The sequence below is a fragment of the Hyperolius riggenbachi genome, chromosome 11 (genome assembly GCF_040937935.1).
Source record: "Hyperolius riggenbachi isolate aHypRig1 chromosome 11, aHypRig1.pri, whole genome shotgun sequence".
In the NCBI taxonomy this organism is placed as follows: domain Eukaryota; kingdom Metazoa; phylum Chordata; class Amphibia; order Anura; family Hyperoliidae; genus Hyperolius; species Hyperolius riggenbachi.
In genome coordinates this window covers 250,128,626-250,150,150 of record NC_090656.1, presented here as the reverse complement: position 1 = coordinate 250,150,150, position 21,525 = coordinate 250,128,626, and the positions used below count along the sequence as shown (strand labels likewise).

The 21,525-nt window shown below is 44.0% G+C and overlaps 1 protein-coding gene across 2 annotated transcripts in view; it reads right to left on the bottom strand.

Annotated features, from left to right (window-relative positions):
* Positions 1-21,525, bottom strand: part of PRR5L (proline rich 5 like) — a 101,715-nt gene that overhangs the window by 62,556 nt on the left and 17,634 nt on the right. For both annotated transcript variants that reach the window (XM_068259503.1, XM_068259502.1), the window contains exons 2-3: positions 9,232-9,483; positions 6,288-6,368 (exon numbers count right to left, since the gene is read on the bottom strand). In XM_068259503.1, coding sequence (XP_068115604.1) covers positions 6,288-6,368; positions 9,232-9,401 — 251 coding nt within the window. In that variant the 5' untranslated portion in view covers positions 9,402-9,483. The remainder of the gene's footprint in view (positions 1-6,287; positions 6,369-9,231; positions 9,484-21,525) is intronic.

Sequence of the window (21,525 nt, the reverse complement as noted above, 5' to 3'; positions counted from 1 at the left end):
CCTTCCTGACACCTAACCCTAAACCCCCCCTTCCTGACGCCTAACCCTAAACCCCCCTTCCTGACACCTAACCCTAAACCCCCCTTCCTGGCACCTAACCCTAAACCCCCTTCCTGACAGCTAACCCTAAAACCCCCCTTCCTGACAGCTAACCCTAAAACCCCCCTTCCTGACACCTAACGCTAAACCCCCCTTCCTGACACCTAACGCTAAACCCCCCTTCCTGACACCTAACGCTAAACCCCCCTTCCTGACACCTAACGCTAAACCCCCCTTCCTGACACCTAACCCTAAACCCCCTTCCTGACAGCTAACCCTAAAACCCCCCTTCCTGACAGCTAACCCTAAAACCCCCTTCCTGACAGCTAACGCTAAACCCCCCTTCCTGACACCTAACCCTAAACCCCCCTTCCTGACACCTAACGCTAAACCCCCCTTCCTGACACCTAACGCTAAACCCCCCTTCCTGACACCTAACCCTAAACCCCTCTTCCTGACACCTAACGCTAAACCCCCCTTCCTGACACCTAACGCTAAACCCCCCTTCCTGACACCTAACGCTAAACCCCCCTTCCTGACACCTAACCCTAAACCCCCCTTCCTGACACCTAACCCTAAACCCCCCCTTCCTGACGCCTAACCCTAAACCCCCCTTCCTGACAGCTAACCCTAAACCCCCCTTCCTGGCACCTAACCCTAAACCCCCTTCCTGACAGCTAACCCTAAAACCTCCCTTCCTGGCACCTAACCCTAAAACCCCCCTTCCTGACACCTAACACTAAACCCCCCTTCCTGACACCTAACCCTAAACCCCCCTTCCTGACGACTAACTCTAAAACCCCCCTTCCTGACACCTAACCCTAAACCCCCCTTCCTGACACCTAACGCTAAACCCCCCTTTCTGACACCTAACCCTAAACCCCCCTTTCTGACGCCTAACCCTAAAGCCCCCCTTCCTGACGCCTAACCCTAAACCCCCCCTTCCTGACGCCTAACCCTAAACCCCCCTTCCTGACACCTAACCCTAAACCCCCTTCCTGACAGCTAACCCTAAAACCCCCCTTCCTGACAGCTAACCCTAAACCCCCCCTTCCTGACGCCTAACCCTAAACCCCCCCTTCCTGACACCTAACCCTAAACCCCCCTTCCTAACACCTATCCCTAAACCCTCCTTCCTGGCACCTAACCCCCCCCCTTCCTGACACCTAACCCTAAACCCCCATCCCTGACGCCTAAACCCCCCTTTAATCGAGAATTGGCTTGCGGTGTATAAGCAGCTGACAGATCTCTCTCTTATCAAATTCGATTTGTCTCTTAGTCGAATCTGTCCATACATCGCTAGATATATGGGCACGTTTACGAGAGAGTGAAGCCGTATTAAAAACAAGTTCTTACCTTTTATTTAGCTTAAGCATGCTGGTTACTGCTAAAACTCCACATCCCCGCAGCCGAACGAGGGTTGTTTACCCCACAAATCCCCGGGGCAAATACGGGGAGCGCTTCCTGATTGAGGCAGGGCTTAGGGCTGTAGCTCTGCCTCTCGTTGCATCAATCCCCGCTGATCGCCACCTCTCCCCGCCCCTCTCAGTCTTCTTTCACTGAGAGGGGCGGGGAGAGGCGGAGATCCGTGGGCAGATTGACACGAACGGAGGCAGAGCTACAGCCCTAAGCTCTGCCTCCCTGGGCAGTGAAATCCACGACCAGGAAAGTAGTGGATTTTTGCCCTAGGATTTGCGGGGTAAAAAACCCTCATTCTGCTGCGGGATAGCAGCGTTTTAGCAGGAACCAGCATGCTTAAAGAGAACTCCGACCTAAAATTGAACTTTATCCCAATCAGTAGCTGATACCCCCTTTTACATGAGAAATCTATTCCTTTTCACAAACAGACCATCAGGGGGCTCTGTATGACTGATATTGTGGTGAAACCCCTCCCACAAGAAACTCTGAGGACCGTGGTACTCGTGGCAGTTTCCTGTCTGTGAACCTTGCTGCATTGTGGGAAATAGCTGTTTACAGCTGTTTCCAACAGCCAAAAAAGCATGCAGCAGCTACATCACCCGCCAGCAGTAAAAATGTCACCATGTGATAAATGTCAGATTGTAAATCAGGGAGAGGAAAGATTTTACGATGGGCAAACACTAACTAAAACATTTGTACATAATTATTGTAAAAATGAAGCACTTTTTTTATTACATTATTTTCACTGGAGTTCCTCTTTAAAGGGATACTGTAGGGGGGGTCGGGGGAAAATGAGCTGAACTTACCCGGGGCTTCTAATGGTCCCCCGCAGACATCCTGTGTTGGCGCAGCCACTCACCGATGCTCCGGCCCCGCCTCCGGTTCACTTCTGGAATTTCTGACTTTAAAGTCAGAAAACCACTGCGCCTGCGTTGCCGTGTCCTCGCTCCCGCTGATGTCACCAGGAGTGTACTGCGCAGGCACAGACCATACTGGGCATGCGCTGTGCGCTCTTGATGACATCAGCGGGATCGAGGACACGGCAATGCAGGCGCAGTGGTTTTCTGACTTTAAAGGGAACCAGAGAGGATGCAATATACCTACCTGGGGCTTCCTCCAGCCCCATACGCACGGATCGCTCCCACGCCGCAGTCCTCCTCTGCCTGGAACCGCCGCCACCGGGTCCCCGCATTGCCGCGAGTCGGCAAGTCGGCCGGCGGACGCGGCCAATTCTCCGCATCACAGGGTGCTCTCCCCATACTGATACGCATGTGGCCGCTAACTGCGCAGCCGCATGCGTACATGTATGGAGGGAGCCCCTGTGATGCGGACAATTGGCCGCGTCCGCCGGAAGTGACGGGCCCGGTACCGGCGGATCCAGGAAGCTGAGGACGGCGGCGTGGGAGCGATTCAGGCTTATGGGGCTGGAAGAAGCCCCAGGTATGTATAAAATCTTTTTCTTTTTCCACCCCCCCGTTCCTCTCTGGTTCCCTTTAAAGTCAGAAATTCCAGAAGTGAACTGGAGGCGGGGCTTGAGCATCAGTGAGTGGCTGCGTGGGCACAGGATGTCTGCGGGGGACCATTAGAAGCCCCGGGTAAGTTCAGCTCATTTTCCCCCTGACCCCCCCTACAGTATCCCTTTAAGCTAAATAAAAGGTAAAAAACAGTTTTTTAAGTCTCTTTAAGTGACAGCAACATAGGAAAAAAGTGATTTTCAGCTCATCTTACTCTGGAAGAAATGTACCATACTTTTTATTTATGAGTTTTCATGCATTTTAAATGACCATTATACACTTTTTTGCAATAGTGGTCCTTGAACAGACACTGCAAGTTACAATCTGCAAAAAATTGCAACTGCACCGCGTTTGCGATTTCATTAGTGGAAGAAGACCCTTCAACTCGTACGTCAACCACGATGGTCAATCAGATGCTAGTAATTATCCCCTTGAAATCTGGGATGAGGTGCACTTTAAGGGGAAAAGTCGAGATGTGTGGCGGAAACGAGCGTCGGAGAGCTGACAGGTCGGCTGGGAGTTGCGGTGACGGGAACATTACGCTCGGGGGGCTCTCCCTCCACGCTCTGTCAGATGATGGAAATCTCGCTCGTCCGTAAGATGATAGAACAGATTGTGAAGTGTCACCATTTGTGCGGGGATTGCCAGCGCACATAGCCCAGACCATACAACCATGGTGCGGCCATAAGCTCTGTACTTACAGGGGAACCCCGCTCTCGTCTGCGCGAAAGGGAAAACTTAAAGAGGAACTGTCGCAAAAATCTTAAAATGTAAAACACATACAAATAAAAAGTACGTTTCTTCCAGAGTAAAATGAGCCATAAATTACTTCTCTCCTATGTTGCTGTCGCTTACAGTAGGTAGTAGAAATCTGACATTACAGACAGGTTTTGGGCTAGTCCATCGGGGATTCTCAGCAAGGCTTTTATTCTTTATAAAGACACTCCCTGAGGGCTTGTTCCCACTGCAGGCGTTTTTGTTATTTTTAAAGCGCGGGCAGTTTTTTTTAAAAAATTTTTTTTTAAAGTGCTGCGCAGCCACCCTGGCACAATCAATAGAACGCCAGGGTGGTTAAATATGCATGTCAAAGGAGTATATTAATATAATTTTTTTAATTATGGCCTTGTAAATAGTGATGGACGCAAATTGAAAAAATGCACGTTTATTTACAAATAAAATATTTGCACCATACATTGTGATAGGGACATAATTTAAATGGTGTAATAACCGGGACAAATGGACAAATAAAATACATGGGTTTTAATTACCGTAGCATGTATTAATTTCAAACTAGAATGGCCAAAAACTGAGAAATAATGATTTTTTCCATTTCTTTCTTAATATTCCTGTTAAAATGGATTTAGAATAAAATAATTCTTAGCAAAATGTATCGCCCAAAGAAAGCCTAATTGGTGGCGTAAAAAACAAGATATAGATCAATTCATTGTGATAAGTAGTGATAAAGTTATTGGAAAATGAATGGGAGGTGAAAGTTGCTCAGATGCTAAAAATATACAACCCTTCGGCTGGGAATACACGATGCGTTTTCCTCGGTCGATTTTCCATCTGATCGATTTTCGATTTGTTTCTCCGCTTGCTTTCTCTCTCGATTCTTTTATCTTTTCTTATCTATCCATTCACTTCTATAAGAAATCGATCAGAAAAACAATCGAAAATAAGATCGGACATGTTGGAAATTATCTATCGAACCGAAAAAACATATGGTGTATTCCCAGCATAATGGAGTCACCTTGAGGAACAAAAGGCTCTGCCTGTGAGCAATAGGGAGCGCAGCTGCCAGGGGTTTTCGTTGCGTTTGCGATTATCACACGCCATTAGCGTCGACAAGTGAGCCTGGGACACTCATCTCTGGCCCGGGGGGTACATATTTTACATGGGAGGAGACTGGCCAGAGTCCGTAGCGTAGGTTGTCAAAAAATCAAGCGCTGACTGTAGCGCACCCGACCAAGCCCTCTCCAGCTTGATATTTCGAACAGGCCAGATCAGAAATCGATGACCAAAATCGTGTGGCCACATTGCACATCGATCTCTGCCAGATTGGATCATTATGACCGAATCGGGCACATATTGAGCAATGTATGGACAACTTCATTAGAAATTACGTGTGATGAGCACAAATTTAGCATTTCGCACTGAAATTCTCAAGTATTATGCGAAATCATAATGCAAAATCATATTTCATTTTGTCTGTAATTGTAAACAGGAACTGTTATTTTACATAATTTCACATAAAAAAAAAAAGAATTGTTCAAGACCTTATAGCTTTTGAGAAAATCGATTTTAAAAATGCTAAAGAAAAATAGTTTTTAAACTCAAAAAAAAAATCACAGTTTAAAAAACATTTTTTCTGTGCATTTTTAAAACCATTTTCTCAAAAACTACAAGGTCTTTTTGAACAATTCTTTTCTTTTTGACTTGTACCTACTATTCTAGTGGATCTGAAATTTTTAATTTTACTCATTGCATAGTTGTGTTCCTTTTATATATTTTATAGGGCATTCTTCAAGCCAAATACTTTTTTTTTTTAATACTCAAATTCCCTATAAACTAAACACGCCTCTCCCACAGCTCCTTTTGTGCCTTGGCACTCTCAGAGCAATGTAGCAAGGGCTTATGGGAGCTCAGTCTGGGCAGGAGGAGGAGGTGTTACTAGCCATAGATTTCAGAGGCAGAGGGGAGGGGGGAGGAAGAGAGGGGATTGAGCTGAGGGCTGGAGATGCTATCAGCTTGCCTGTATGTAATGTGACAAGCAGAACATGGCTGCTGTCGTATCACAGAAAGAAATAAGCATATACAGTTGAAGCTGTTTGCAGCTAGATTTGCTGTGCAAACAATCTAAACTTTAGATAAGATATATAGACAAGTTACTTGTTAAAGTTAGTTTTTAACCTCGGATCCGCTTTAACACACGTAGCAATTTTGGTGACAATAGCATGTATGGGAGCTTTAAGTCAGCATGAAATTATGCAAAAATTATTATTTTGAATGGATTACACGAAATCAATTGAATTGGCAAATCGTAATTACATATGGGCATAATTTCAAAAATGTACGTGAAATTTCATGCAATCATAATTAGATGATTCTGATCATGTGATTTTCATGCAAAGCCTGGCCCACTGTCGGTTTCTGGAAGGTTCCTTTATGGAAGAAGCCAGGTCATGTGACCAGGGAGAGAGTGGCACGCGGATGTCAGAAGAAGCAGAAGATCAGCATGCAGGTGTAACGTAGAGGTCGCGTTTCCCAGCTCTGACCACACTTCCAGCAGCTGCGCCCATCTCCACCACCACCTACCTCACATTCTCGTTCAGGGTGTAGAGTTCGTTGGCTTGCAGGCCCCCTCCTTTGAAGACGTTGATGACAGCGCTCTGCACACTGAGAAAAGAAAACCACTAAAATTTCAGTATGTCACATCTGTCCCCAAACAGCTGAACAACAACGTTATCAATCTGACAGGTTATGTAAGCGTTTTCTCAGCCGCCGCCCAGAGATATATAGGGAAAAAAAACACGTCTGGATGCCTGGATATTACAAATGCTTAAAGGGGGTTGTAATATTCGAAAACAAAAAAAATGCCCAAAAAAGGGGGTGCCCCAAAAATATATGTAACCCCTCTTTTTTTTTTTTTAAATAAGTCCCTATATGTCCCCCTTTTTCTTTATATTTTTACCTGGTTTGGGTGCCTTTACTTAACTGCAGGAACTGTGCAGTGCCAGCGGGAATGTTTTTTTGTTTGTTTGTTTGTTTTTTAGCTACAAGTTGTCAAGCTTATCTCAGCATGCAAGTAACAGAAAACTTCCTATTTCAGATAAGATAAGGGCACTATGACCAGAAGGTAATTGAAACCCCTCCCTTTGAAGAGTTTTTGCAGTGATATAAGTCTGTGCTGTCTAGGTGATGGTTGCTGTGGCAGTAGGGAGGAAGCTGAGTTAAGGAAGAGAAAAAAAAAGAGAGAGCAAAAGTGATGTCAATTTTGGCATCACAGAGAAACAGTAAAGATGGAAACCAACAGACCTAATTTTCTTTTCTTTTTGTATATCACATTTCTCCTAACTTTTACAGTGAACACTAAAAACAAAGGGATGATTAATTTAAATAAGTAATTTCTAATTGGGTGATTTTATTTCAGTTATTATGGAGTTTCAAGCCACTTTACAAATGGATGATAAGTAAATATAAACAGTGTATAGAAGGGAAGTAGTCAATGGAATATCTGTTTTATGTTATCAATGACAGATAAAAAAGTGTCAGATCGGTTCCACCCCGCTTTACGCTTAAATATATACAAAACAGTCCACAAGGGTTTTTTTTTTTTAGGAATAGCATTAATGATTTAATTCTTCATAAATATTATTCTACTTGATTGCAGTCATATGGATAGGATATCCAATCCCAGCACCAAAATATGCATATGTTTGTTTTTTCTGGTTAAACTTGATGGACAGATGTCTTTTTTTCAACCAAACTAACTTTGTAACTATGATTGATCGCAGGGGTCAAATCAGGTGGTCAATCGCTTTGGGAGATTGTATCATTAATGGGCACCTTTAAGGCTGGTTTCACAGTGTGGGACGTTAAAGTCCCACGTTACAGCAGCCAGTAACGCAGCCTAACTCACAGCACTGTAAAATCAATTGTGCTGTTCACAGTGCACACGTTGCGTTATATAGTAACGCAGCACGTTTATACAAAGTGCTGCATGCTGTACGTTATACTGGGCTAAGCCGCGTTAGACTGTTTGCACATGCTCAGTAATGTTGGAGGAGGAGGTCTTCCCTCCTCCTCCGCAGCAGCCACATGGCTAATTAATATTCACTGCACTGCAGAGACTCGTGGTAGGCCTGTAGTGTTGTCCGGATCATGAACGAATCGTTCATTTGATCCGGATCTTTTTTGTGAGTCGAATCATCCGGATCATCACAATGAAAGATTCGGTTCACAGTGGATGTCTGTCTGGAAGAAACAGGAACATACAGAATGTACAGTGCAGGGAAAGTCCTGTCCTGCTGGTCATTTCACCCAGTCTGCTTCCCTAGTAAAATGATTCAAATGATTCGGTTCAAAGATCCGGATCTTTTCAATAATCTGATTCAAATGATCCGAATCCTTAAAAAGATACGGACTTCCTATGACTAACCTGGAGCGGCTGCTTTGAGAGCTGCATAACGCAGCTCAATCTGACGTCCAACTTCAACACCACTATAAGTTGCGTTAGGGGCACATTATGCGACCATAACGTCCCCTAAAACGCAACGTCTTGGTGTGTAAGTAGCCTAAAGAGACACTGAAGCAAAAAGAAAATGATGATATAATGAATCGGTTGTGTAGTACGGATAATTACTAGAACGTTAGAAACAAAGAAAATAGTATCATTTTTATTTTCAGTTATATAGTTTTTTTTAATAGCATTGCCTCATTCTCAAATATTTGCAGTTTACACACTAAACTCGGCATTCTAAATTATCTCACAGAGCAGGCTAATGACATTTTGAACTTTCCTCTGCAGAAAAAAAACAAATAGTGACAGACAGCTGAGATAACAAGCTTCAGAAGATAGAGTTCTCTGCGACTTTGGGGCCTGGAACCCACTACAAAACGCTATCACTAATCGCAACCGCTAGCGTTTTGTATGATTAGTTTGTAAGCGATTTCATGAGCGTTTTAGGGAGCGATTTAAAAAAGTGTATCAATTTGCCAGCGGTCGTGTAGCGATTAGCGTCTTAAAGTCTGATTGGTCCTTTCAATTAATTTTAATTTTCTTACAGTGTGCAGTAACTTCAAAACGCTAGCAAAATCGCTCCGTGCAGGTTTTGATGAGCGATTACGCCAGCAATTATATACTTTACATTGAAGTGCAAATGCTAACAAAATGCTGCATGTCCTGCATTTGCGATTTTGCTAATCGCAATCGCTTCTGTGGAATTTGCACCTTCCATTTACATTGGCAGAGCGTTTAGGGAAATCGCTAGCGATTTATCACGCTCCCTAAACGCTCAAAATATCGCTCTATTGGGTTCCAGCCCTGAAAGTCGGAGAGTTCAGTGAAGCTCTTTTGCATAGATAACAACTGAAGATTCTTAACTCTTCCTGTACTGGAAACAATATGAGACTCATATCTCTGCTCCTAATGCTTTATTTCTTAGCTGTACTACACATACAAATCATTATATCATGTTTGTTTTCATTTCAGATTCCCTTCAACCCCAAAATGTGATCAAGCATAACGGCAGCACTCTACCTGTTCCACATGGCGCTGGAGTTCAGCTGCACGACTTGGCGGCTGGCGTAGAACCGCGGAAGGTCGCTCAGAGCCGGGGAGCTCATGAACCGCGGTCTGGGGCGCTTGAACGAGCCCATCTTGTTGAGCTGCTCCGTGAAATATGGCAGAAGTGTCTGACTCCCAGTCATGCGGGCGACAAGGGGAAAGCGGGACGCAGTCTGTCCTGGGGCGGGCGGCGAGAAGGGTCCAGCGGCCGCAGGTTCACCAACACTGCAAGAAAAACAAACATTATCAGCACACGTGGGGGGCAGTTGTTACAGGGACACTCCAGCAAAAAAAGAAAGCAGTTAAACTCTGACAGATCCGACAGGTTTTTGACTAGTCCATCTCCCAATGGGGAATTCTCTGGGCTTTTTGTTTTCAAAAGCATTTCTTAAATGGCAGCTTAACTGCTAAAGTAGTCAGATACCATCCAGCCCCCCTACTCACGTGCGCACTATTTTGTCAGTTGGACTTAGCAACTGCCGTTCAGGAAATGCTCTTGAAAGCAAAGAAAACCCTGAGAATGCTCCATGCGGAGAAGGACTAGTCCAAAACTTGTCAGTTTTGTCAAATATTTAACTGCTTGTTTTTTATGCTGGAGTGGTCTTTTAATGGTTTAGTAACATTTCTAGAGATTCAGAAAAGGGTTATATTCTTTCAGAAGAAAAAAAGAAAGAAAGAAAACAAAAAACAAAAAACACCCAAGAACAATTTTGTTACTGGTATTGATAGCAAGCAGAGATGTCAAATCAGACGCCAAGAATTTTTGCTTGCAAATTTCATACAAATCACACACAGTTTCGAATTGGGCCATTGAAATGTTCTTCCTGTAGATTGCGATTGTCCCATTTGTAAACTGCACACAATTTACCTTAAAGGGGAACTCCAGCCTGAACAAACATACTGTCATTAAATTACATTAGTTTTGTTAATTAAAATAGATAGGTAATATAATCTCTTACCCACCCTCATTTAAAAGAACAGGCAAATGTTTGTGATTTCAGCAGCCATCTTTTTGGTTGAAAGGAGGTGACAGGGTGCATGAGACACAGTTCCAACTGTTCTGATCACACCTCCCAGCTGTGCAGGCTAGGCAATGAGAACAACATCAGAAATCCCATCATGCTTTGCACAGCATCAGGGGAAAAATGCCCGGGCAGTTTTCTTTGATGGGGCGGAGCTTAGCTTCTGTGCAGCTAAAACTGAGGCTTGGGTAAGAAAAACAAAGTTCTGATGCTGTGAAACTGTTAAAGAACCACCAGGCCTTTTCAGTGCTGCTGAGTAGATTTTTAGTCTGGAGGTTCACTTTAAATTTCAATCCGGAATTATGGTAATAGCATATGACTGACTTTCCTAAGGGCTGAATCACACCCGGGGCGATTGCGATACATTTGTTGATCACTGGCGATCAACACTGTGCTTCAGTGTTTCAATCATAATTCATTGGAATTACGATCATATCCAATTCAATTTACAATACAATCAATTAGACTGATGGAACGTCTCGTTGGGCTATAAAATTGCTCAGTGTATGGCTACCAACCTAAACTGAGAAGAATGTGGATTTTTCCATTTAAAATAATACCAGTTGCCTGACTCTCCAGCTGATCCTCTGCCTCTAATACTTTCAGCCACAGCCCCTCAACAAGCATGCAGCAGATCAGGGGCTCAGACTGAAGTCAGGCTGGATTAGCTGCATGCTTCTTTCAGGTGTGTGATTCAGCCACTACTGCAGCCAAAAAGATCAACAGGGCTGCCAGGTAACTGGTATTGTTTAAAAAGAAAACATCCATATCCTCACAGTTAAAGGGGAACTGAAGAGAGAGGTATACGGAGGCTGTCATGTTTATTTCCTTTTAATCAATACCAGTTGCCTGGCAGCCCTGCTGGTCTATTTATCTGCAGTAGTATCTGATTAAAACCAGAAACAAGCATGCAGCTAGTCTTGTCAGATCAGACTTATAAGTCTGAACCACTGAAACACCTGATCTGCTGCATGCTTGTTTAGGGGCTATGGCTAATAGTATTAGAGGCAGAGGATCAGCAGGGCTGCCAGGCAACTGGTATTGTCTAAAAGGAAATAAACATGACAGCCTCCATATACCTCTCTCTTCAGTTCCCCTTTAAGGTTCCCTTTAATGTGGACCTGAAATCTTGCACAGGACAGAAGGTAAACAGACAGAAATGCCCCCTGTATGTATTTAGAGAGTTTAGCCTGTCTAATTCACCCTTATCTATATCTAAGCACATGTTGTAATTTGATCTCTCCCCAGGTCACCTGACTGCCATGGCAGATAAAGCTCATTTGAAAGCAAAGGATGTGAACAACATGTCTGCTTTTCTGCAGGAAGTAGACACTGCAGAGGTATTGCAGGATTTGTATCAGCTGTAACAATGAAATGTTTTTTTTTTCTTTAAAGCTTATTATGCTGTTGCTTATCTTTTATAGCAGAGAGGAAGTTCTGAGTTCTGGGATGGAGAAATGATCAGTACATCATTGACGGGATGCAGCAACGCCCCGGAATGTGTCAGGTAGCGGATCTCCTGCCCCCCCCCCCCCCACCCCCTCATTGCTGTGCAACCAATATGATGGAAACACGCAGTCTTGGCGCTGCTCCTGCATGAGGCTACGTTGTGAATCGCAGGCGGATGCAGATTTGCGCACCTGAGTGTGACCAGCCCCCCGAAGCCCATAATCATCTGCGTGTGAAAAGCAGACTGGGCGCCCTGCATGGAACGCAGGAATATTTCAGCACATACTGACACTTCTCTGGCCTCCGTGCGATTATCAGGCGGACAGGCAGCGGGGGGGGGGGGGGAGGGGGAGGAACTCGTCTATCTGCCGCAGGTCCCCTTTTTTGGGGAAGTTACGATATCGCTGCCGCCCGTTGACCAACGTTGCGCTGTTAACCTCTCGGCTGCTGGACTTGCTGATAGAGCCTGCGGTTAACTCCTTCAACTGGGTTGCTTCAAGTCACAGGTACAACTGATTCGCAGCAGGAGATTTAGCTACATTAGCCCGGCTTAAAAAAGAATGTCAGCGCTCTGCTCACCGAAACCATCACCTACTACGAGCGGATCTGTGTCTGAAGTTTAGAGAGGAACTTCAGCGAAAATAATGTAATAACAAAAGTGCTTCATTTTTACAATCATTATGTATAAATGATTTAGTCAGTGTTTGCCCATTGTAAAATCTTTCCTCTCCCTGATTTACATTCTGACATTTATCACTGGTGGTGACATTTTTACTGCTGGCAGGTGATCTGTACAGAATGTTTGTTAGGGCTGTTACCCACTAGAGCGTTTTTTGAGCATTTAGGAATTGCTTTCAACCGCTAGCGATTTGCCTAAACGCTCTGCCAGTGTAAATGGAAGGGACAGATTCCACTGGCGTGATTGTGATTGCAATCGCAGGACATGCAGCATTTTGGGAGTGTTTCCATTCTAATGGATTGTATAGGAGCAGGGAAATTACTTCCAAAATCGCTTGCAAAGCGCTATCACAAAGCGATTGCAATAGCACTTTGAAGTTGGTCCCAGGCCTTACTGAGAGTTCTGTGCACAGAGGGAGATACTGCTTGCTTGGCAGTTGGAAAAATATGTTATTTCCCACAATGCAAAAAGGCTCACAGATAGGAAACTGTCAGGGCCATGGCACTGACATCACACTGTGGGAGGGGTTTCACCACAATGTCAGCCCTACAGAGGGGGGGTCTCCTTCCTCCCCCCGATGATCTATTGGAGAAAAGAAAATGATTTCTCGTGGGAAAGGGGGTATCAGCCACTGATTGGGATGAAGACCCAATGACCCAATTACCGGCAAAGATTGAAGCAGAACAGAGCCACCCTGGAAAATGGCGAGGGAATCCCCGGAGTACAACATGAGGCTGGAGGAAGCCCCAGGTAGGAATAAATACTGCACATTACTTCATCTCTGGTACACTTTGAAGAAACCAGCAGTTGGGGGTATTAAGGTGCCCATACACTCGTCAGATTGGCAGCAGATAGATAAGAAATGCATCTGATGATCTATCTGATGCGTTTTTAGAACATTTTTTACCAGGATAGAATTCCAATAGATTTCAGTTTGAAATCTATTGAAATTCGATCTGATGGCATTTTTTTGCCATCAGATTTCCATTAAGGCCAATGCAAACTGATAAGCAATCTCATCAGATCGACCTAAATTTTCCACCCTGCCAGTTCGATGGAAATCCATCGAAATCGATCGAAATCGGCCATCGATCGGTCGATTGGCCAACCGATTTGCAATCGATCTATCGATCGGGATCGATCGGTCGACCAGAAAATCGGCTGAGTGTATGAGCCCCTTAAGAATTCCACAAAGCACAGTGTGATGAGTATAGCTCTGTGGGGCCCCCTCCTGCTGCTGTGACCCTAGGCATCTGCCTGGTTTGCCTAAGCCTAAATAAATGGGCAGCCCCTTCTCTTGTATTGCTTCACTGTTGTTATGTCCAAACTATGTACACCCAGTATAAGGTGTGCTTTGGGACCGTGTCTTATCTGTATCGCCCTGGATTTTCCATGCAGCTGATCACACATGTGGCTTTTCCCAGCTTTCTTAAAGAGGACCTGTCCTCTTGCACAGGACAGAAGGAAAACACAGAGAAATGCACCCTGTATGTATTTATAGAGTTTAGCCTGTCTAATTCCCCATCATCTCTGACTAATCACAAGTTGTAACTTGGTCTCTCAATTGTGTCAGCTGGCTGTCTCAACAGAGCAGCTAATTTGTAAACACAGGATGTTAAAAATCTGTTTGCTTCCATGAAAGCAGGAAGTAGATACACTGCAGATGTATTGAAGGATTTCTATCAGCTGTAACAGAGAAATGTTTTTCTTTAAAGGCTATTATGCTGTTGCTTATCTTTGAGAGCAGAAAGGAAGTTCTGAGTTCAGGTCCGCTTTATCACTAGGATCCCTCCCAATTATCTTATATCAAAAGGATGAAAAGGACTTAAACAAAGGCTGCAGTCTGAGGTCTATGAAGAGAGATGAGGAAGTGATACCTGAACTGGGGAACTGATAACATGTTAATTATTTGGAAGAATAAAATGATAATAAACAAGATATAACACTTCCCTCTACCTGCCGGTCACAATATTATCACTCCATGGAGACAACAATAGGGCATTGATCTATAATGCCAGGCACAGCAACAACCATCCCACAAACGCCACAATTACTACAACGTAAATCAGGCCACGCCATGGCGAGTTACTCATTCTGGGAACTGAAAGGGAGAGAAATATCTCTTCAATGCTGATCTATTGTCAGACAGCAGGGATAGTGATGTGAGTGCAGCACTGCCCTGCCTGTCTACACCGGCCAATACAGCAGCTTGCTATAAAAGAGCGGGGCGTGGCCTGCTTCCCTGCCCACCCAATGGCAATCAGCTGGAGTCTAGGAGCACAAAACTGCTGGCACAACTGACTTCCATGCTCATATGACTATGGTAGGATTAGAGTGTGAGCTCCTCTGAGGACAGTCAGTGACATGACTATGTACTCTGTACAGTGCTGCAGAAGATGTCAGTGATATATAAATACATAATAATAATATGGTAGGGCATTACACTATGACTATGGTGGGATTAGACTGTGAGCCCCTCTGAGGACAGTCAGTGACATGACTATGTACTCTGTAATGTGCTGCAGGAGATGTCAGTGCTATATAAATACATAATAATAATATGGTAGGACATTACACTATGACTATGGTAGGATTAGAGTGTGAGCTCCTCTGAGGACAGTCAGGGACGTGGCTATGTACTCTGTACAGTGCTGCAGGAGATGTCAGTGCTATATAAATACATAATAATAATATGGTAGGATTAGAGTGTGAGCTCCTCTGAGGACAGTCAGTGACATGACTATGTACTCTGTACAGTGCTGCAGGAGATGTCAGTGCTATATAAATACATAATAATAATATGGTAGGACATTAGACTATGACTATGGTAGGATTAGAGTGTGAGCTCCTCTGAGGACAGTCAGTGACATGACTATGTACTCTGTACAGTGCTGCAGAAGATGTCAGTGATATATAAATACATAATAATAATATGGTAGGGCATTACACTATGACTATGGTAGGATTAGAGTGTGAGCTCCACTGAGGACAGTCAGTGACATGACTATGTAGTCTATAAAGTGCTGCAGGAGATGTCAGTGCTATATAAATACATAATAATAATATGGTAGGACATTAGGCTATGACTATGGTAGGATTAGAGTGTGAGCTCCTCTGAGGACAGTTAGTGACATGACTATGTACTCTGTAATGTGCTGCAGGAGATGTCAGTGCTATATAAATACATAATAATAATATGGTAGGACATTAGACTATGACTATGGTAGGATTAGATTGTGAGCTCCTCTGAGGACAGTCAGTGACATGACTATGTACTCTGTACAGTGCTGCAGAAGATGTCAGTGCTCTATAAATACATAATAATAATATGGTAGGAGATTAGATTATGACTATGGTAGGATTAGAGTGTGAGCTCCACTGAGGACAGTCAGTGACATGACTATGTAGTCTATAAAGTGCTGCAGGAGATGTCAGTGCTATATAAATACATAATAATAATATGGTAGGATATTACACTATGGCTATGGTAGGATTAAAGTGCGAGCTCCTCTGAGGACAGTCAGTGACATGACTATGTACTCTGTATAGTGCTGCAGAAGGTGTCAATGCTGTTGTTTGTTTTTAAGGAATGTTACCTTTTAACTACAGAAGCCTTGTGCTTTACTATTGTCAGTGAGAACACTCACTAGAAATATCCGCTTTATAGATGGAGTGACAGATATGGCGTTCAGAAGTTTGTTGAAACTTTTTTTCATCAAGATAAACATGAAGCGGCCCCACCCCATCGCTGAGCGCCAAGCGCACGTGAGAGACGCATTATCTGGTCACAAGGATGGGAATAATTCTGTATAGATAGATATCGCCACACATCACAACAGTCTGCAGTTATTGATTATCTTTTATGCGGGTTAATTATTAACCCATACTGAGCCGTAACCTGATCGTTTATAACAATAGAAACAATTGGGGAGGTCAGAGGTTAAATATGAGACAGTCACATGGTGGAGATAGCTACTGTACTTTATAGATGCTGTAAACTTTGGAATGTACAGTGAAATGCACTGATGCGGGCTCTATGTGCTCTCATTCTCTTCACAAGCTAAATTACTGTCACCTGTAGCGATCACTCTGGGGACAAGCGATGTACTGACTCGCTGCTCTGCAGCCACTGGTGCTGTTCTAAGGAGAAGGACAGAGGGCGTACTGTATATAAATGTGAGCAGGATTCGAGTGCTGCAATGGAGTAGGGTCATACTGTATGCTGCATGCAATAGAGGCTTAAATGTTAAAGCTGTACTCTAATATTCTTACAATAAAAAGCATACCATTCTATTCCTTATGTTCTCCTGTGCCCCTCTGTGCTACTTCTGCCACTCCCTGCTGCAATCCTGGCTTGTAATTGACAGTTTTAGGCAGTGTTTACAAACAAATGACTGGCTTCTAACCACAGTATCATAGGCTGAGAACTAGCTTACTGTGTGACTCATGAAGAGCTTGGAGGGGGTGTGTACAGCTTCTGCCAATGACAAGCAGTGCTACACATTCCACACTTTCCAGCCTCAGCCCGACAGACACGACAGAGGAAAGGAGATACGATTTATTACAGAGACAGTGCAACTAGGAAAGGCTGCAGTAAGACAGGCCACATTAGAACAGTAATAGGAACTTATAGGACAGAAGAAATAAGGCTCAACATTTTGTTACAGAGTCTCTTTAAATATAAAATATACATAAAGAGGAATTGTAACCAAGGATTTAACTTCATCCCAATCAGTAGCTGATACCCCCTTTCCCATGAGAAATCTATTCCTTTTCTCAAATAGATCATCAGGGGGGGGTGTATGGCTGATATTGTGGTGAAACCCCTCCCACAGTGTGATGTCATGACCATGGCCTGCCCCTGACAGTTTCCTGTCTGTGAACCTCATTGCATTGTGGAATATAACAGCTGTTTCCAACTGCCAAGCAAGCAGTATCTCCCTCTGTGCTCATCTGTGCATATGTATGTCTATAATTAAACCAATCCTTTTAGCCTATCGCATTGTTAGGGGGTGTGGTTATAAATGATGGCAATTGGTGCTGTCTAGCTTTTTCATGTCTGCCAGTAGTAAAGATGAGGACCTGCAGGCTGATTGAGGATCAAACAACATGAACAAATAACATGGAGAATAAATGTAGATGGTAGGTAAATAATACTTACAAAAGTGGGTTGCAAAAGGGGCAACTGACCACTGTAAGCAGGTGGAGATGTATGACCCCGACTCCACTCGGGTTTCCAGTCAGAGCTGGAGATGTTCCCCAGGGCAGATTCTAGGCTAAATCGTACCCGGGGCGAGAGTGTAAAAATTGTGCCCCCTTCCCCCCCTCCTCCGTGGACCTGAGAACCCTTACTCTTCAGGGACAGTCACACAGCCACAGGTCACAAGTAGCTCTGCCTACTTACTAGTGACCAGCCGCTCATCCAGGAGGAAGCAGGGACCAGGAGAACACACAGGCGAAGAGAGCCCGGAAAGCAGACTCCTCCATGGGCGCCGCACACTGACAGCCTGCAGTACCGCTACAGGACACCAGGTGTCATCACGCGGTGGTGACAGCCTGCAGTACCGCTACAGGACATCAGACTCCTCCATGGGCGCCGCGCACTGACAGCCTGCAGTACCGCTATAGGACATCAGGTTTCATCACGCGGAGAACATACAAACTCCTTGCAGATGTTGACCTGGCTGGGATTCGAACCGGGGACCCAGCGCTGCAAGGCAAGAGCGCGAACCACTACGCTACCATGCTGCCCCTATGCCACCGGCTAATGGCACAAAGTACAAAGGAAAGAGGCGCCCAAATAGGATAAAATACGATACATTAAAACCAAATAAAATCACCTCTAGAGGCGCCCTAATCTACTAGCATCTTTTAGCACTTTTATTTGGCCTGTGGAAGCGGGATGTACAGATGAAACGTGTTGCCAGTGCTTTAAAGTGATAAAAATTAATCTTATACATGAATTTGTCTTCATTGAGGTAAGCCACCTAATTTTGTTTTTTTATTTTATTTGGTTTTAATGTGTTTTATCCTATTTGGGGGCCTCTTTCCTTTGTAACTTGGTAGGTGATTGAGTTTGACAGGCCCCCCCCATGCCATGACTCTGGCTCTACTATACACACTATATGAGGCCTGCACTGCAGCAGGGATCCCAGGCGTTGGGCCTTATTAGGGCCTTTCTGAGCTCAGTGAGGCGGGTAATGGGATGTAAGTATTTGCATCCTGCAGACAATAAGAAGGCCAGGGCTCCGCTCTGTGAACTTTCATCTGATTTATCAGCAAACAGGACTGTGGCAGGCAGAGGACATGAGGATGCCTCATGCCTGGTGGGGGGAGGGGGGCAGGAAATGCAAGGATTGGGGTCAAAGGTGGGTGACCTCGCTACCTGACCCCCTCTTCCTAACCTGCCAAAGCAAATTCCACCCAGCAGGCCACGCCACCACCTCTGTGACCCCCGACCTATTTATATCCGCCAAGGTATGCTGAGCGTAACATTGTAACCAGCAACTGACAAAACACACAGGGAAAAAAAGTTAAAAGATTGGGCAAATTTTATGTATAGATTTTTTAATGTAAAGATAATTTATTTTCTTTACACCCCTTTTACACTAGGAAGCTCTCTTTGCGTTGTGTTACCCTCTCTGCATGCAGGATAACGCAACAGCAATGAGAGTAGTACACTAATGCTACATACACACTTGCGACAAGGGTTTAAACAGCAGCTTAACAATCGGTCTGCCGACAATCGGGTAAAGAACTTTACCAAACGATCATTAAGTACAACGACGAACGAACGATATCGGAACGATGAGAAAATCCAACAGGACGGATCGTATTAAACGACAATCGTTACAAAGCTTTAGAGTGTACAAGGGCCAATGCGCCTGTGTTGGATTCTGCCAGCTTCCGTACTTCCTGTGTAGATCGGCCTGTGAAGATTGTTACATTAACAATTTCAAATAAACTTTGTTTTCAAGTTAACTTTCATATATTTGTATCTATTGTAACCCCATGTTTGTTTTTTTTTTATTTTATATAAATATGTACGCAACATTTTCCTCTGATCGTTCTTTTCTGTGAGAATGATCGTTAAAATGTGTATAATGATCGCTGCATCCCATCGTTGCATTCCAATCGTTCCAATATTGTTCGTCTGGTAACTATCGTTCCTTGTAAACGATCGTTATGGCAAGTGTGTACTTGTCCCAGCAAAGCCTTATACTACATAAGGCCTTGCTCACATCTAAAATTGAAATAGCTGACAGCAGCGATTTTGGGGCATTTGTTTTTCTCCTCTCGGCGCTTACCTGCGCGCTGTTATTTTGTACAAAGCGCTTTTCTAAGCACTTTTGCAGAGCGATTTGTTTTTTTCACTACCTGATGCAAGTCAGGAAGTGAACTCTTTGACCCAGAAAAGAATAAATACATTGTATTTATTCTTAAAACCGCTGGGGAAATCACTTTACTAAGCACTTTTTTAAAGCGATTTACCTGTACCTTCCATTTAGCAAAAACGCTCAGAAAATGGCACAGGCAGCGCTTTGGTGAGCGGATCGGAAACAAACCACTCAGATGTGAACTCTCTCATAGGGAATCATTTTACAAGCGCTTTAAGGGCGATTTTGAAAATCGCTGGCGATTTAAAAAAAACGCAAAATGCCCTAGGTGTGAACGAGCACTTACAGCGCCGGGACACGTTACGCAAGAAGTTTCTGATCAGCCGACGACCCGCCGCAAAGACAACAGAGTGTTACCGCCAGACTTCCGCGCACAGAGGCGACAAAATGCATGCAAGTCTATGGGCGATACAGATAATGTAAATATGTTGGCGATGGCAGTGCGACGTGCATGTGCAGAACAACGCAAATACGACGGGGAAGCCATTCAGCAATGAGTAAGTCACTGCGCGACGGGCGTTAAAGGACGAGCGCGAGGTGTGCAAGTGGGCGGTGCTATGCATATGACTCTGCCATTGCACTCTGCCACGGGGATGATATGAATGTAGTTTGCTGTGGTGTGATGCAATGAGGGCGGAGCATTGTACCGCAAACACAAGGGCCAGGTGTAAAATCAGCCTTAAAAAAAACAATTCAAACACTTATTTTCATATAAGAATAACCAATTTATAGAACTTGCATCTCAATGGCTTCGGTGTGAACTCAAAGTCCTTCTACCACTAAACATACATATAAAATGCACATTTCTCCCACTGACATTCATCTGCAGATCAGATCCACCAGGATGGATTTTCAGATCTGCAGATCTGCAGATGAATGTCAGTTAAATCATGTGTGTATGATGATCTGCAGATCTCATAGACTATCATTGCAATTTGCAGGAATAGATTTTTGGCAGGAACAGATCTTTTGCAGATACTGATCTTTTGTGTCTGTACAGCATCTGTGTGTGCAGCATCTTGCAAAGATTTTTTTTCTGATGTGGAGTTCAGCTCCATAGAAAAGACTGTGTAGAGTATGGCTCTCATACTACATGAAGGGTGGTAAGATTGGTCTGTGATCTTTCATTTTCCAAAGACTATAGTCTGATGTGTGTATGAGCCTTTAGTTAGTCGTGGAGAGGGCTGTTATCTGACTTTTATTATCTCAACTGTTCCTGGACTATTTACTTTTCTTCTGCTAGAGGAGAGGTCATTACTTCACAGACTGCTCTGAAAGACTCATTTTGAATGCTGAGTGTTGTGTAATGTGCACATATTAGAGAATGATGCAATGTTAGAAAAAACACTATATACCTGAAAATAAAAGTATGAGAATATTTTCTTTGCTGCTAATCTTCTAGTAATTATTCATAGTACACAACCAATTCACTATATCATATTTTTTTTCCGCTTCAGTGTCTCTTTAAGGGACTTTTTGAATTGTCTGGGAGTTCTATACGCACCTAGTAAAAAGGCAGTAATAAGATTTTGATAAACACCTTGTGGTTTGCAGAACCTTTCTGCATAGACTGGTTTATTGGCTGTAGGTGTGCTAAGAATACTATATATCCCATGTAAGCATTCCTCCTGCTTCTGTGTACGCCTCCTCCGATGGGCAGGGGGTAACACTAGCTCTCTTTAAAAAGGAACCCGAGGTGTGAGACCTACGGAAGCTGCCA